This window comes from Vicugna pacos, chromosome 15, assembly GCF_048564905.1.
Source record: "Vicugna pacos chromosome 15, VicPac4, whole genome shotgun sequence".
NCBI classification, from domain to species: Eukaryota; Metazoa; Chordata; class Mammalia; order Artiodactyla; family Camelidae; genus Vicugna; species Vicugna pacos.
In genome coordinates, this window is record NC_133001.1 from 60,964,663 (window position 1) to 60,983,012 (window position 18,350).

Below are 18,350 nucleotides of genomic sequence, written 5' to 3' on the forward strand. Positions count from 1 at the left end.
TAGTTGAGTCCATTGAGGAAAATAGCAGATGCAATTGCTTGCTGATGGGAGTGAAGTGCGAGAAGCCCTGAACTGTGTGAGGATGAGCTGTTGGCAGGGACTTTGCTCTCCTTGCTTTCATCCCAGGCCCTGGGAGCCTGGATTGGAGACTGGTCAGTTTTCTCATCCCAGGTGGCAGTTTACTCTGAGTCTACTGGTGCTATTGCCCCCAGTGGCCCCAGCCCTGAGTTTATTGCCCTGTGATCAATATGGAAATTATTTCCACGTCTTAAGCTCATGTGAAGCTTTTGAGGTTTCTAAAGTAAAACATGTCTCCCCGGTATTTTATAAACTTCATTAAGGAAAAAAGCCTTAGTATGGAAATTTTCAAACATTTAGTTACTTTTTAAAGAAAACTTTACATCTCTTCTTGGCTTGAGGTTTGGCAATTATTCTTCTCTTAGGAGGAAACTCAAATATTTATAGATAATTTGCTTTGCCTTGGAAGTCAAGAGACTTAAGACTTAGGAATGTTCAGATGCAAACTATGACTTAGTAGTGACCTGTATTTTCATAATTTCAGCAATATGATGATACCCACGTTCTGCTCAGACCACGCTCATCCTGCCTTGTGGTACAGCAGAGGGAACGTGGGCAATGCCAGGGACAGAAACTGAGTTTAGCTCTAAATCATTATTATTGTCTGTTGGCTCTGACAGAAATTCTCTATGCACAACTACAACCAGGCAATATGCTTTTATCAGGTATTGAATAGGATCTGTACTATCCAAAGGAGCCAAGCTCTTCTGGAGTTCAGCTGAACATGAAGGTATCCTCACCACCAGCAGCCTTGAGATACCCTGTTCCCAGGGACACAGGACCACGTCTGGAACTCAGTCTTGTGCTGGAGCTCCATGGTCTGCAGGCATCCTAGGCTGCATCTGAATTCCAGTCCTGTTGCTTTCCTGCCCATGTTTACGAAAGAGGCCATGACCTTCCCAACACAGGATGTTTGCAGTAGCAACTCTCAACTGAGGAATTTGCTTATTTGACTGTTTTACTGCTGGTTGGTTGATAGAGTTCGAAGTAGAAAGTCTTTTGGGGGTAAGATTTATGCATTATTTACTATGCTTTAGTTGCATGCATCAGAAAATCTGATCCAAATTGGCTTTGGTGGATGAGGATTTTACTGGCCCATGTGACTGAGCAGCCCAGAGCTACCTCTGGCTTTGATGGTGGCCCAGCCCTGGGCTGAAGCAGAGCCCTCCTCATCTGCTCCTCTGCATGGCTCCACCCTCAGGCTCTCCCCTATGGTGATAGAATCTTGCAGCAAGTCCCAACACAAGTGCTTTGAAGGAGACAGTTCAGCAGCTCAGATGCTGATGTGGGTCAGTTCCAGCTGGTTCTGTAGCAGAGCACCTGCCCCACACCAGGTGCAGCACGGATGGGAACAGGCCAGCTGTGCTGGTTCTGAAATAAAACTCAGCAGCAGAAGGACCAGATTTCCACTGCAGTTTGTTGGTGCCCATCAGTGAGCGATATTGAGCGTCTGGACATGTACACGAAGCACTGCGGGGGCACCGCTCAGAGAGGCCCTGCTTCTGGCCTGCGGGGACTGCAGCTGAGTGGTGGGCATGTGTGAGGATGAATCTCAGATCACAGACTTAGGTGCCAGAAATGTAGATGTGTTCTTATGAGCCCTTGTTTTCAATCTTGTTTTGGGGGGTTGTTGAGAAGAGGTGTCAGGCCTGTGCCATCTCTGCCCACTCAGACTTCCTGTTGGTCTTCAGTCAGCGTTAATTCTGAAGCATGCCCTTGTTGCAGGCACATGGCCCTGACACTCCAGCTCTGATGGAACAACCTGCAAGCCAGGCCACTGGCTCTCCTGGGCCTTCTGGGCCAAAGGGGACTCAGAGGTGAACCCCCACTTGGCAGCTGCAGGAGGCTTCTTGGGTTATTCTGCTTGTTGGCCTCATTGCACTCAGAGCTTCTTAGCTTTTGTTTTGTTTGGGTTTTGTCCTCCCTTTCCTGGGAGGTCCTAGAAGGACTAACTCTGGGCACTATACCATCAACTGGAGCTTCGCTTCCCAGTGACCCTCCTCTCCCTCAGGGTCTAGGAAACATTACAGAGTTGGAGAGGCAAGCAAATATTGCTCTTACTTAGCACACATGCTTCCAAACCCCCTGGATTTTCTGTATACATAAGCCTTTCCTACTCCTCACAGGGATTTGACCTTTAATTCCAAAAAGCCATACAAGTACTATTTATCCACTTAACAGGTGTTTTATTGGACACTTTCTATATGTCATTATAGTATGTGTTGGCGATATTACAGTTAATTAAATAGTCAGTGTGCTTAACCTCATAGCACTCATGTTCTAGAGGGAGAGATGAGATTAGAAAGATTAGGTAGGTAGGTAGATAGATAGATAGATAGATAGGCAGGCAGATAGACAGATGACCATGGTACAAACTAAATATGATGAAAAATGTTTGAGGGATGTTAGCAGTGGAGTAATATTATCTGAGATATTACATAGAGCATTTCTTTGGAGAATGACCATAGGTGATCAAGACTAGGAACAGAGAAACCGCACAGGAGTCTGTTGAACAGAAACCACTGTTATTCTGTGGGCCAGGATGGTAGCAGGGGAGGAGGTGAGGAGTAGTCAGTTCCAAGCCCACTGAAGGTTGATGTTCTGATAGGGCATGCCGATGGATTGGCACTGGGTATGAGAGAACTAGAGAAGTCATAGCTAGCCCAGGTTCTGAGTGTGAGCTGGAGAGGAAGCTTGGGGAGCAGGCTGGGGAGGTGGTCTGGCACCACAGTTAAGTGTAAATGTGTTTGACTTGAGTTGCGTACTTGATACTTGATACCAAGTTCCAGTAGGTAAGTGATACTGTAAGTCTCACATTTAGGGGAAGGTTAAAGGCTAGATAAAACCTATAGGATTATCAGATATAAATGTGCTTCAAGTCACACCTGAGGTGTGAGTGTAAGCAGAAGAGGGTGGAGCCTTGGGGAAACTGAGATGACCCTGAAAGGAGGATGAGAAAGAAGGCTGGCCTTCCCTTCTAGGTTCCTTCCTGGAGGTTGTCAACTAAAAAAAATGCCCAGTGTGGACCTGTGAGTTACGCTTTATTTGGGACAAAATGAGGACTGTAGACTAGGACACAGGTTCTTAGATAGCTTGAAGAACTGCTTCGAAGGGGTGAGGATGGGGTTCAGTACACATGTAATTTTGAGGAAGAGGGACATGCAGTCAAGCACGTGTTTTGGCAAAAGGTTGCTGCTAGTCATGAGGAGCACATGTCTCTATTAATGATGTTAGTGCTTTTCTAGATATGAGGAGATGCAAGAATAAAATCATAAATTCTTTGTCTGAAAATATCTAACTATCTGAAGGCCTGTTCTGCCAGTTTTCCCAGAGCACAGAGCGCCTCATTCCTGATCTCCACCCTGAACTCCTTTCAGACTACGTTGAAAGTCAGTGACTGCAGTGGCTAGTGATTTAATCCAAGCAGAGGTAGCTGGAAAGTAACAATTTTTAGCTGTCAGGGCTTCCTCATGTTCATAAATTTGACCATAGTTCGGGAGGCGTTTCATGACCATTTTTGTCCCACAGTGCTAGGACTGCTCACTCTTAGGTCAGCACTAGATACAGATAATTGACCATAAACCTAACAACTTAATTAACTTTAACTGCATGAGGCTGTGGAATACATTTGATTCCTAAGCAAAGGTGGGAGCGATTATCAAAGTAATTGGAACACAGGCCTGGTCTGGCTCCTTGGGTCAGCTGTATACCTCAGACGTCATCTTCTTCTCACCCTGGGCTGGTAGTTCCTCCTCTCTTTGAGCATTGTTTTAAGGTGGTTTTGAGGTCAGAAGTCCTCTCTGTAGGCCAATCCAGTGCAGGGGCCCTTTCTAAATGGAAATATTAATTCAAGAATCAATTCGCTTCAGTTTCACTGTGCATGAACCAGTTAAGATACCTGATAAGAGTTCTAGATCGCAAGTCATGGGGCATCTGATCTTCAGCCAGATATAAATTACTGATATAAGCTTCAGAAACAAGCTTAGAGTGTCCTTTTAATAATTTAATTAAACTTAACAGAAATACAACATAACAGCAAGGAGCTTTCTGGGAAGTCTCAAGCAGTACATACAGACCTCAATTAACAAAATTAGAATTTAATATCCACTGAAACAGAATCTTTTTATCTCTAAAATTACCTTCATTTCTATCAAATATAGACAAATTAAAACAAACAAATCAAAATTATGTGTTTGCAAAGTAAGTCTGATTTCAATAAACTTGGCCTGATGATTTGTGTAAGTGTAGTTGATCATATAGGGTTTTAAAAAATTGATTATGATAGAACTTTTTATAAAAAATCTCAGATTAAAGTTTTTAAAAGGCCCCTCAGGGCCAGGAAAGCCATGCCAATGGCTTCTCACAGATTTCACCTGTGATATCTATATATTCAGTTGAATTCCTTCCTTTTCAGGGCCCCCAAAATACCTTGAGATTCTGTCCCCATTAGGAGATAGCCTTCTAAGTTACCTGATAAGGCTGTTGGGAACCTAAGAGTTTCCAGTCTCTGGAGGGATCAGGTAGAGAGAAAAGATAAATGTTTCAATTCTCCATACAAAAGTATAATTTACCAAATTACTACAAGTCATAATTAGCTTGAGGGGAAGGGTTTTCTTATATCTGGAAAACACAGATTAAAAGCTAGTAATATTCCAGAGAGGAACCATAAAAATTATAACCATATTCACCAGTTCACTCAGTCCTATATAAGTAATCCTTTTTGTTAGCAGTTTTATGAAGCCATTAGGTTTTCCATTAGAATTCCTTAATTTCTTACCCATTCGGTGGTATGATCTGAAAGTTATCAGAAACCTGTACTTATCAAAAAAGTCCTTGCTACAAATTTTCTTAAACAGAAAGCACTTTTGCAAAGGCATCAGTGTAAAACAGTAACTGCCTATGAATGACAAAGACTTAAAAAAGGCACAGTTAAAACCTGATTACAATGCTGTTGACAAAGACACATAGTTACTGTTGTGATATACAATGTTTTAAGATAATGACTAGAATTATGACTGATAATATTTTACCAGGACATACCAGATTCTTAGGAACTTCATATAGTTTCTAGGGTATCCATATTCATGACATTACCATACAATATAACCTAAGAAGATTTGTTACTCATTTGACAATGCTTCCCATGTAATTTAGCATACCAAATGAACCTAATTAGTTTAGTACCTCTCTTTGGGGTGTTTCAGGGGCCCTTTGAAGCATTACAAAGTTAGCTAGAGGCCAAAGGAACTTCATTAGAATTTGGGAAATTTATAGGAAAAAAAAAATATATATATATATATAAAATGTTTAAAACACTTGGTCAAATAAAATTATAGATCACTATGAAACAATACTTATTCACTTAGCCAAAGTGACAAAAGATTTCAAAGGCAAATATAGAACAGACCACTTAAAAGGTAAACAAACAAACAAAAAAACACAACTTAAAATCTGTTATCAAAAGCTCAATAGTCTAAGAAAACTGTTTTCTTAACAGAAAGAAAAGGCAAATTCCAGCTTGCTTCAGCTTACTTTTTAAAATTTATTTGCTCAATTAAGTTTATTATAAATTTAACCCATCCTGACCATACTAAAAACTCTTTTCTCATGGTTCTTTTCCCACAAATCTTCTATAACTTTTTGTATTCATATTAGTTTGTCCCCTATTTTTTTCCCGTTTAGAAATAACCAACTCTAGGACAAAACTACTTTCTTTCCCGTCAACAAACTGCAAGTCTGTTCCTCATACTTTTTTTTAACTGAAAACACACATCCAATGTTCCTACTGTATGCTGAAATGTTTCCCTTATTATTTCTAGTAGTTTTAATTACATATTTAAATTAGAATTCTCAACTCTTAAAAATCTTTATTTTTAGTGAAAACTAAGAAGTAAGCAATTATGAATTGTCTTTTATGTTAGCATTTTGTAGAATAACAAATATAAATACCAATAATAACATCTAAAAACATGTACTTCCTTATAGAAAACATTTCAGTGTGGTACCAAACATATTTTTATTAGTCCTGAATACCTTTAGTTTCTCTATAAAAGGAAGTCAATGTCTAATAATTAATGTTGCAGTATCTTATGACTAAATAGCTAGAAATGACCTGGCTATTCAGTAAACTACCATCATTTAACTTAATTTAGCACAACTTTAAAATTTTAAGTTGCCAAATATCTGGAGAGATTACTTTTAAGTAAATACTCCTAAAACATAATTATTCCTAAAGAGTTCACCCATCGCTTCTTGGCCTTTTGGCTGAGATCAAGTGTGAAGAGTTCACCCAAAAGCTATTATCTCATTTATATTTAATTTTCTTATAAAAAATTTCATCATACCAAGTTATTTTTCTTGCTGACACATTTGCAACAGATACAGTAAGATCTTATTTGACTTCTATTAAACCTGGGTACAATAAAGGCATTATATTTAATGTTGATAACTCTAAAGACAAGTCTATATTAATTAAATCAACAAACAAACTGACTTTAATACCAAGTACTTAGTACTGAATATTTCCCAGTTCATGTGAACCTGAAATTCATTTTGGCCAGTTTTCCTTTTATATTTCTGAAAATTTATATAAGCACTTACTTTCCTTTAAGCCAATTAAGTAGAGCTCATTTACAAATTAATTTTGATAAAACCATCCAAAGGTAAAGACATATATACATACACAGACATACAGACAGACACAACCAGAGATCTCATAGCTTTATTTTAAAACTTAGTCATGAATCAGGTATTACAATATAAAACTCACTAGTTTACAAACAACAGTTGGAATAAGTTAAATTTAAAAGGGCCTCATTTCCCCAACCACCTTTTTTTTCAGTGTCAGGAATTAGAGATGGTCTAGATAAGTGCAAGGAGAGAAAAGCAAATTCTCCTAAAAGGACTTGTTCTCTCAGGGTCAGAATTCTGAGAAGATGTTTTATCAAGCCAGCTTTTTCTAACAAATGCGTACACAATGAAAGAGCCCATATTGGCCATTTTCATGGCAAAATTTTCCTTTAATTCCCAATTAAGTAAGTACTTGTAAGTATAAGTTTTTTAAGTGCATAAACCTGGCTGGGGTGTTAGTTGGAGGCTGGCTTTCTGACTCACTTTATTTCTTTGAGAAGCTCTACTTCCCATTTTAAAGTTGAGTTTATTGGGGATGAAATTTACTAAGGAAGTTGTGATGCGGGCCAGTGTGCTGCTTGGGAGCTTAGCTCCTCTGGGCTTCCCTCCAGAGTCAGTGCAGCCCTCTTAAATGGCTGTTTCTCCCTTCAGTGATCTGAGACCACTGTGGTTGCTTGGATCATTGAATAGCCAGTCTCTACGCATGAGCCCTGGATGAGCAAGTCTCTTAATTAGTGAGTGGGTTTCCCTGGGGGGCCACGGCATGGTAGGATGACTCTCCCTCCAGCGCTCCCGAGAATTTCTCTGTTGCCCGAGAAAGCTGTGCCCGACCAGGAGGAGTCTTATCCCTCGTCTTCCAAGCAGAGCTCTCACGTAGGATCTTCCCTTTCATCCTGACAAACTCTGTTAAGGCTGCCAAATTGAGGAGAGGTGTCAGATCAGCCCTTACCACCCACTCAGCCCAGACCACTCAGTGTCTTTCAACACTGTCAACGGGAAAAAAGCACAGCGTTAGAGTTGTGCGTTGTTTTATTTGGGCACCATGAGGACTGCAGACTGGGACCGTGCCTTAGAGATCTCTGAGGAGCTGCTCCAAGGATGCTCCAGGGGCTCAGTACACGTGATTTTGGTGAAGGGGTACATGCAGTCAAGCACACATCTTAGCAAAAGGTTGCTGCTGGTCACAAGGAACAGGTGTCTTTGTGCATGACATTGATGCTTTTCTAGATAAGAGAAGAGACAAGAATTTGGGCTTATAAAAAAATCTTCTCCTGAAATATCTAACTATCTGAAGGCCTATTCTGCCAGTTTTCCCAAAGTACAGAGTGCCTCATTCCTGATCTCCACCCTGAACTTGTTTCAAGGTATGTTGAAGGTCAGTGACTGCAGTGGCTTGTGATTTAATCCTTATAGACGCAGATGGCAAGTGACAGTTTTTAGTTGGCAAGACAGATGAAGTCAGCATTAGCAACCACAGTGCTTCTGGGTCCTCCTGGACCTCTCACTACTCAGGTCACCAGTTGTTCTGTGTGGCCCTGATGGGGAAGTTCTGCTCAGCTGCCCCAGGAAGGGACGGCCTGTGGTGGGGGGGAGGTCTTGCAAGTCTCAGCCCTGGCCTAAGATTTCAGTTACTCAAAGGGCCACGCACAGTGGTTTCAAGTAGACGCAGCATTTAAAGTTGGTCTTGAAGAATGAGGAGTGTTTGAAGAGGTTAGATGTTGGCATTTTTCCCCTTAGGGCCAGAAAAGCCATATATCACGTTTGGGGGCCAAGAGGCAAAACTGAGGATATGTTTTGACAATCTTCCAAAAATTTTTGATGAAAACTAAATTATAATAACAACTGAGAACTATTTTTTGTAATTCAGCCCACTGGTGAGTACAGTGTGGTTCCCTCTATGGGAGACGTTCCCTACCTCGGCTCACTGTTTGCTGGTCCCAACCACCGCGATAGACCACAGCTGTTCAGTTATCGGTGCCATCTATGATGCAACTGAACCTATTTCATCTCTGGAAATGTGTTCTCATGTAAAATATCATTCTTCTTTTAATTTAATTTTTTCAACCGTCAAAAGTGTAAAACTGTTCTGGCCCCAGGAGGACAGATGGTGGCTGGATATGCCAAGCCCTCCGGTGCCTCTCAGCCCCTGATGTGCCCTCCAGGACATGCTCTGGGATGAACCATGGAGCTCCTTTAAAGGGGGTCCAGCACTAAGCTTCCTCAGGAAGGGCAGGCAGGAGTCAGCGAGTGGTGAGGTGCCAGGCAGAGCCCACCCAGCCGCAGGTCCACAGAAGACCCTTCTGAGATCTGGATCTGGAGGACTGGGCCTGGCAGAGTCCTCCCCCAACCCCTTCCACTCAGAAGCCAGATCCCCCACAGCTCTGAGGACTCCTGTCCCTGTTGGCACCCGGACACCCACAGCATGGCCTCGCCACCAGCACTCCAGAGGGTGGCCTCTGCTGGCCCAACAGCCCCTGCCCAGGCCCAGCCATGTGGGCCATGACTCTCTGCTGCCCACAGGCTGAACTACACCTTCTCCAAGGAGACGTCCTCCCCAGGCCAAAATGGATGAAAAGGCCAAACCAAGCCAAGATCTATCTTTTTATCCATTTTAAAGGTCAAACCACTGCTTTGCTGTTTTTAGAAGCTTTGCAAATAGTCTATTATGAATACTATATAATCAGAGATAAAAATATTAACATGTGGTATGTTATATTTGATAAGTGTTTTTACCCATTTTTCCACCTTACCAAACTAAGTGATTATAATGTATATACAATAAGTCTAGTCCTAAGTTAGAAAATGAAAATTACGAATACTTCTCCATCTTTCTTTTTCAACAAGTACCATGGAGAGATCAGAAATCAGTTTTAAGCATAATAATTAGGGTAATGTTAAGTACAGTAAGAAGCCCCCAGATTTCTTTTCTTTGGTATCTTAGTGCAAGAAGAGTGCCTTCTCCCCCGTGTTCTGGGCCGGGGCAGCTTCCTTGTGCGCTGATCCAGCATGTTCCGCCCGTCCACTGCTGGCTGTGCCCAGAAGCCTCTTCGGCCGGCCCAGGATGGGAGAGAGGGAGTGGGAAGACTACTTCCTGCTGCGCTGGTGTGGAGTGACACACGCTGCTGCCTCCGGGCAGTGCTCTGGGTGGCAGTGAGCTGACATGGGAGGCGCACAGCATGCAGGTGTGTCTCACTTACACAACCAACAGAGCAGACCCGCGGCCTGCACTTACTCATTCCATAAAAAGTGAGGTTGCGTCATCTTAGACAGCAACAAAAATTAGGAAGACAATGGCTTGTCTAGTTATAATGCCAAGTATCAGTGCATGTACCTTTCAGACAGACACATGCCATCAGCGTCTGGTTGTGCTCAGTCAGTCCTGCCACCTGTTGCCGGCTCAGCAGGAACTCAGGTGGAAATGAGGTGGCTCCATCAGGGACACACACACCAGCTGTGGTTTGCAGAGTCCGTCCATTGGGTCAGTGCTGCAGTGGAAACTTACCCCGGAAAACCAAAACTCCTGCGTGTCCGCAGCCGGCCACTTCAGATCACGACTAAAAGCTGCCGCCATAAGGTGTACTTGAGAGGCCCGAATGTGCACGTAAGTGTGTCCATCCGGAACTTTTCTAGTTTATATCTTTTCTGAGACCTTCTACATGCAGACTGTATAACCAAAGCATTTGTAATAGGAAGAGTTTAAAGGCCACTAGTAAACTGATGTAATTTTCAACAAACGTCTAAAGATTCCTTCCCTGTATAAAAATTATGTGCTTCTGAGGATTTCTGTGTCCATCTCTGGGCTTTGTATGCTCCACTGCAAGTGGAGACTGAGAGTGTCAGCCCTCAGTGTCTCAACATTATCAGCAGATGAGATAGTCTGATTTTAAACAAATGCACGATTGTGAAGATAAAGAGCAATTTTATATTAGTTCCTAAAAATTCTAATTCCAGAATTATCAATGATATACAAACACATTTTAGTGTACGGCCCCTCACCAAATCCCTGTCCTTTGAATTGTGTGTGTGTGTGCGTGTGTGTGTGTGTGTGTGTGCACGCGCGCGCGTGCACACGCGCGCTCTTGTTTGCATAAAACATGAGAATACATTTTTCACTTTTCTACATCTCTTCCTGCAAGACATGTTGTTGGCTATGAGAGGCAGATTTTAAACAAAAGACAACTTATGGAGTAATTATCCATTATATTAATTTTTTACAGCTGGAGTCATATGTTCCCATGGATATATATTAAATATTTAATTATACAATATTCGGTTTATGCTGAACAATCTTTGTTATATAATGTTTCAGACATACAAGGGACTATGGAGAATAACAGCTGATTTACATCCATGACCTTATGCACAGTCTAAGGGGAAGAAATGCAATTCTCAAGTAAGCCTCCTACAGATGCCTTCCCCAGGGCCACCCACCCCCCATCAAATGTCATTACACTTCATTTTGTAAACATTTACATAAATGGAGGAGACTCTGTATGTCTTTAAGCGACTTCTTTTCCTCTCCATGCTGTTCACGTTCTCCCATGTTGACACAAGTATATCTAGATTACTTGAACTTCTGTAAAGAAACAACTTTAACTATACCAAACTACATCCTCCATCCTCCTCTTGAGGGAAATTTGTTTCCTGTTTTGAAAGTATTCATTTTTATGTGTTACGATTATTTTGCTATTGAAGCATTGCCTCAGTGGACATTTGGATACATGTTATATTAGTTTCCTGGGCTGCCCAAACAAATGACCGCGAACCGGTTGGCCTGCGACAACAGAGATGTGCTCTCTCAGGTGGAAGCCACGTGTTGGGGTGTCTGAGGGCCGTGCCTCAGGGCGACCCATGCCTCCGGGAATCCTTCCTCCCCTCCCAACTCCTGGGGCTCTGGGCACTCCTGGGCTGGTGGCTGATTGTCCAGGCTCTGCCTCTGTGGCCGCGTTGCCCCCTCTCTGTTTCTTGTACGGATGCTCATGGTTGGATTTAGGGACCACCCAGCTGCTCAAGAATGACTAACTTAATATGTTTGCAAAGACCCTTTTTCTAAATAAAGTCCCGCTGACAGGGTCCCGGTGGACATGGGTTTCACCACCTTCCAGCCCACCCTCAGTGTCTGTGAGCACATGCGGGAGAACTGTGGGCCATCTCTGCCAGCCCTGAGAACAGACCCCACGGCAGCCCCACAGCAGGCACAGGCTTTCCTCTGTGCCCCCGCAGTTGGCACAGGCCCGTTGGCAGGCTTTCGCTTCCTGCCAACCTGAAGGACCAGGAGTGTCAACACAGGCAGCCTGGCTTTGCACGCCCCTGGCTTCTGGGGAATCTGGTCAACTTTTCATCTAGTCATCGGCCATGGGGGTTTCCCCTCTGTGAATTAACTGACTGAACACTTTGCCCAACTTTCTACTGTGATTTCACACTGTTATTGACTTTTAAGAGATCTTTGTATCCTGGATTCTCAATCTCTGTTAAGTGCATTTATGGCAAATATTTTCCAGTCTGTGGTTTCTATTTTTAAGTGTGTGTTGATACAACGTTTTAAACTTTAATGTAGTGGAATAGATCTGTAGTTTCCTTTTATTGTTGTGCCTTGTTTATAGCATTCCTCCATCCTCAAGTCATAAAGATACTCTATTATTTTCATTCTAAAAGTACTAAGTTTTTGCCTTCAATATTTGGACCTTCAATTGCACTGAAATTTTTTTGTGTCTGATGTGGTATTTGTAATCTAATTTTATTTTGTTTTCTTTTGAATGAACCAGAGTTGTCCCAGAATAATTTATTAATCTACCATGCCATCTCTGTCATCTATTTTTAAATGTATGAGTATATATATGAATATTCCTTTCTTGTTTTGTTATAAAGATAGCCTTCTTTATTAAGCACTGTGGATTATTCAGTAAATTTGTCATGTATTTTAAAAATTTTAGGTTCTTGTTTCACATCCTATACCAATGCAAGTTTGAGGTAGGTCAAATATGTAATGAAAAATAAGAGCTCTGGAAGAAAATAAAGGATAACAGTTATATAATTTTTTTTCTTAAATTAAGGCCTTTAGTCACAATAATAGATAGAAAGATGATAATAGTAGACAGCCCAGAGAGATGTTGCTATATAAATAAAAACAAATACTGAAAAATTATAAACAAAATTGTGAAAACAAGAAGCTGAGATATAAACTTGTGACACGATTAAAATTATAGACAAGAGAAGTACAGCAGCAGGAAAACAAGCAAAGAACATAAACAGAAAATGTGCAAAAAGCAAGTGTGAACAAACAGGAAAAATCACTAGTATTCAAATAAATTCAAATAAAAGTTTGTTATCCTGTCTTTCTGATGTGCACTTTGTCCCCATCAGCCTCAGGCTACAGTATGAGTTTTTTACGATAATACCCAATGGCTATAAAGTAGGGTAGTATTTTTAGAAGGTGATTTGATAATGAAATTAAAAACCCCAAATTTTTTTGAATTGCTTTGAGTTATTAATTCCAACTCTAAAGATTCTATATCAAGAACCACCCAACAGTGGTACCTATAAAAGCTCAAAGTGGAAATAACCTACTTGCTATTTAGCAATAGGAGCCAACTGATGCGCACACCAGAACGCGGACAGCAGAGCTGGTGGATGGTAGGGGTAGGGGTGCCGTTTTTCTGCAATATTTGTGTATCTATACTTTTCCCTTTATTTTTACAATGTGCTTACGCCATGATTTCTGATTATTTAAAAATACAGAAAAACTTTTTATTATAGTTGAGCCTTTTGCACCATGAATTTGAAAAGTATTTCTCGCATAATTTCTGGTTCTTTTATGGTTTGATTTTTGATAGTTTAAATCATCAGTGAATTTGGACTTTATTGCTATGTAACATGAAGCTGTGGATGAAAGTTTTCCCCCAAAAGACCACTATTTATTGTGTAATACAGCTTTTCCACATTGATTTGAGGTGTAACCTTTATCATATTTAAATGCATTTATATATTTGCGTCAGTTTCTGAATTTTCTATTTTACAAAACTGACTTTTGCCAGTATTTGCATCTACTATACGGTAAATTATTGAGGCTTTATAATATCTTAAACTCCTGGCAGAGCTTGCCCCCTCATTATTCGTCTTTTACACATTTTTTCTAGCTTTTCTTGCTTATTTTTCCATATGAATTTGAGAATTACTTTGTTAAAAGACACTTGTTAGACTTAAAAGAGAATATAATTTTGATTTCATCTTTTAAAAAGTAGAAAAACCATCATAAGAAAATTGAAAAGACAAATGACAAATAAGAAATCAGTATTTGTAACTCATATTCTAGAAAAAAGTTAATTCCCTTGATATATAAATCAATAAGAAACAGAAAAATACCTTCCATAAATGGATAAATAATATGGAAAAGATTTGACAGAAGTGGAAAGTAGTCAATATTACTCATCATAAAAGGACAAACTAAAGTACACTGAGAGCTTCACGGCAAAGAAACTGGTACTGGAATTGCCATGTGCTGTAGACATCTAGATACTGGGAAGCATGCATGGAACACCTGTTTTCACACTTTGGACAACAGGCGAGTGGGTCTAGGATCCCAGAGGGGAGGGGAAATTGACATAAACTCCACAATGGCCCATTTTCCTGCCTGGCAGCACTTTCCAGGCTGCAGCACCAGGAGGGAGGACAGCCTAGACATGTGTTCTTTCTGAATGGGAGAGACAGTTGGATTTTGGACAGGCTGAGGCAACTGGAATTTGCAGAGCAGATTACCAGCAAGGAGTGAGCCAAAGATCGAAAGAGCTCAAGAAATCTGCAGAGGGACCCTTGAGTCCTTGGCTGAACATGAAGCATTTGTGTGTGTGTGTGTGTGTGTGTGTGTGTGTGTGTGTTGGCAGGGTGGGAGGGGGACACTTTCAAGACAGGGCAAAGAACAACTATCAGAAAACTGTGAGGCAAACAGTTCTCAGAGCTAACATGGGGTTGGGGGCAGCAGTTCCAACCAGCCAAGGAGAGAGACCACATCAGACCCTCAGGCATTCAGGAGAGAGCCCAGAGTCACACTGGAACATAGCCTAACGTTCATCTGAAGGCTTCACACACCCAAGCAAAATAAAGAAGCAAACCTTGAAAAGACTCAACTGATCTGCGAGTAACTCACTCTACACTAGCACAAGCATTGACACTGTCCAAAGAATATGACAAAATCTAGATACTCAATGTGGCAATGTTCACAATATCTAGCAACCATCAAATTTCACTAGGAATGGGTAGAAACAGTAAAATATAACCCATAAATAGAAGGAAAATCAGTCAAAAACAGACCCAGAAGGGACAGAGATGATGCAATTATCAGACAGAGACATAAAAGCACCTTTTAAAATATGCTCAAGGATTTAAAGAACAATATAAACACAATGAGGACAGAAATGGAAAGAATGAAAACAACCAAATGGAATTTCCAGGACTGAAAACCCACTCTTTGAAATGAAAAATTCATTTGATGGTCTGAACAGCAGACTTTACACTGAAGCCTTTCAACTTCTCTGGCTCTTCTGGTTACTTGTCCCGTGGTGAGGGAGTGGCCCACCCCACATACGTCAGAGCTGAAGAGGCTGAATGAACCCTGCTAGGACAAATCAACCTTCGTGTGAGTTTATAAATACCCAAGCAGTGCTGAGAACGTAGAATGCTGTACAAATGCAAGTGTTCATTAGTTGGAGTAATCACTCAATTCTTGAGTGTACTAGAATTTTACTAATACAGAGAATCTATGCAAATAGTTCAAACATTTTGGACAAAAATGACCAAATATATTAAATTTTATATTATCTGTTATAGATAGTTGTAAAATACATCTTTTTAATTCTTAAAAATTTAATATTTTTCATTAATATTGAAGTGAGTTAAGAATTACTGGGAGAAGATACATAATTGGGAGACTGGACAAGATGTGTTTAAGATCCTTTAGAATCCCAGGATTTTATAATTTCTGAGAGTTTGAGACTTTAAGGTTTCCCAATCCAAATTTAATTTATTAGGATAATAGAGATGAAATGATCAATAATTAAGGATTTCCAATTCATTTCCTTTGGTAGGATATAATTTGCTAATGTTTAATTGTATATGAGAAAAATGAAATTAAAATAAATTTCTAATTTCTATATATTTTTAATTAAAGTTTTTTTTTATCTTTTAGTGAATAACCCTATACCTTCCAATTTGAAATCTGAAGCCAAAAAGGCTGCTAAAATCCTAAGAGAATTCACAGAAATAACTTCCAGAAATGGACCTGATAAGATCATTCCTGGTAGGTAAATAAAATATGTTGGTTTCCTAAATTACCTTTGCCTCCTTCGTCTTAGGCAGTCGACCAACTGTGAGCAGCACATCCTCAGACCTCTTTTCTCCTCTTGGCCAATCTCCCCAGTGGGTCTCCTGGGCAGCCCCCCCCCATCACCCCTGAGACTTCCTCCCCTCTCCCCTTCAGTGCACACGGACCTAAGTGCCATGTGTCCTTCCCCAATTCCACTTTCCTTGAACTCACAGGTCCTTGTCTTCAATTTCTGAGGACCTTGGAGTTCATCTTACAAACTCACTAGCTAATCTCATACATAAAATTTTTTTGTTGTTTTCTCTTTCTAGATAAGATAGTTATATTTTATAGTGGTTTAGGAAGACATTACTCAATAATTCCCAGCACAACTGGACATCTGTATTTCCAGGGTCATTAAAGTTCTTAAGCTCCCCCCAGACCTGCTGAATCAGATCCCAGAGCAGTGTGGCCAGGAGGGCAGATTTTTGACACATTTCTCCTGTGATTCTCCTGCAGTCAGGCTGACCACATAGGACCTGGCCCAGAGCCTTTGGGTACCGCTATCTCTTCTTTACTGCTATAGTCATTTCTAAAAGACGTGTCATATGATCCTCTCCTGCAAAGAGACACACATGCAGACCAGCTTGGGCTGATTTCCTTCCTGGTGCATGGCTCTCACCCTGCATTGAAGAAACCAGCTTAATTTCTGAAGCCAGATTTTCTGAAGTTATTTAACAGAACTTTAAATGTTTAAAAAGTTTTCTAATTTGTTGTTGTTGTTATAAAAATAATATTAATAATCATAATTGTTTATATTTTGGCCCAGCCACTCCTCCCATCTTAAGAAAACAGTGCTTCCTAGAGCCTTGTGTCCAAGTGTAGACTGGACACATACAGGTGTCACCTGGGAACTTGTTAGAAATGCGGAACCTCAGGCTTCACTTGGGCCTAAGGAATCAGTTTGCATTTTTCACAAGGTCTCCAGGGAGTTACATGCATGTACATGTTTGAGAAGCACTGCTTAAGACTTGAGGAAAATCTGACTCTACTGCAGCACTCTTCTGAAGCAGGAGGTAGAGACATTTGTGGGTGTCATTTCAGGCTAGCCCCGCTGATGGCTGAGCTGTGTTTCCTACCAGAAAAACATCTGGGTATGGGTGATTCTGCATGGATTTTGTCCAGCAGAATTCTGTCTTGCCTTCTTCTGCCTCCAGTCAAAGGGCACCCAGCTCCCTTTCAATGGGCACAGTGCCAAAAATGAAAATCCATTTACCTAGCACGGGTACAAGCGTACCCCATGGGGGTGCCCACTGTGCATGTGGGGCCGGGAGGCAGGAGGCCCCACGTCTGCCAGAGGACCAGCCCCACCTTTCCTGGGCCTTCCTTGGGATGATGCTTTCACTGAAACCAGGGAGCTCTACTATATAACACACGATAAAGTCCACAAAATATTTTAAAACCAAATGCTTAGGGTGTGAGTTCACCGTCCGCTGGTGTGTGGGGCCCTGAGATGTACGTGAAACTAAGCTTAGAGAAAATTGCAGTCAAGTACATCCCACATTACAAAGGAAAAGCTGACTGGAAAGTTTCTTAGGGATTATTGGTATTTTAATGTCCCTGAATTTGGGTGGATAAGGCTGTAAAAAAAATTGCCCCTGACATTGGAAATATGTTCATTTTAAAACACACTTTTGTTACATCAAGGGCCCCTAGACAGAGGCCCCCAGCGCACAGCACAGAGTGAGCTGGGCGTGTGGAATTGCGGGCGCCCTGTGGCAGGTCTGTGCAAACGGCCCTCCAGATCTTTGGTGAAGCATGTAACGGGAGTGCGGTATATTAATTAGGCTCCTGTAAAACAGGGCAGAGGGTCTCAGTCATGGCCAGGCCCTGCTTCAGCACCTGCAGCCCCGGGGGAATGTGTATGAACTTCTCCATGCTCCCAGACAAGTCATCTCTGAGAGCCATTATTAATTTAAATTTTGAAATTGTGTACATAATATATTAGAAATTTAGTGTTTTCCTAGGGACACCTATGAAGCCTTTTTTTGTGTATTTGAGTCCAGTGTCTGGTTTGACTTCCTTGACAGAATATTTGACTAAAATGATGATAAATTAAACTACCTTAAAAGTGATATTGGGGTCCAAGAATACTTCCCAATGTTTAGGCTTCCTTTGTTATTTGAAAGATGTGGTATTGTGTGAGCAAATCCACAGAACAGTGAGGCACTGTGTTTAGTGGGTGCAGACATTAGCAACCTTCTTTTTATACAATGAACTTCCCCAAAATGTGAATAAACCAATACTCTGAATTTTGTTTTCGGTGTGCTAGTTGTTGTGTGTTACC

The 18,350-nt window shown here is 41.1% G+C and overlaps 1 protein-coding gene and 1 pseudogene across 9 annotated transcripts in view; both read left to right on the forward strand.

Annotated features, from left to right (window-relative positions):
* Nucleotides 1-18,350, forward strand: part of SH3YL1 (SH3 and SYLF domain containing 1) — a 46,999-nt gene that overhangs the window by 2,599 nt on the left and 26,050 nt on the right. For 8 of the 9 annotated variants that reach the window (XM_072938282.1, XM_072938284.1, XM_072938279.1 and 5 more), the window contains one exon: nt 15,890-16,000. In XM_072938282.1, coding sequence (XP_072794383.1) covers nt 15,890-16,000 — 111 coding nt within the window. Of the gene's footprint in view, nt 1-11,073; nt 11,102-15,889; nt 16,001-18,350 lie in introns of those variants that run through there. The other variant, XM_072938281.1, reaches the window with a different exon arrangement.
* LOC116283529 (U2 spliceosomal RNA) lies at nt 6,323-6,472 on the forward strand (annotated as a pseudogene).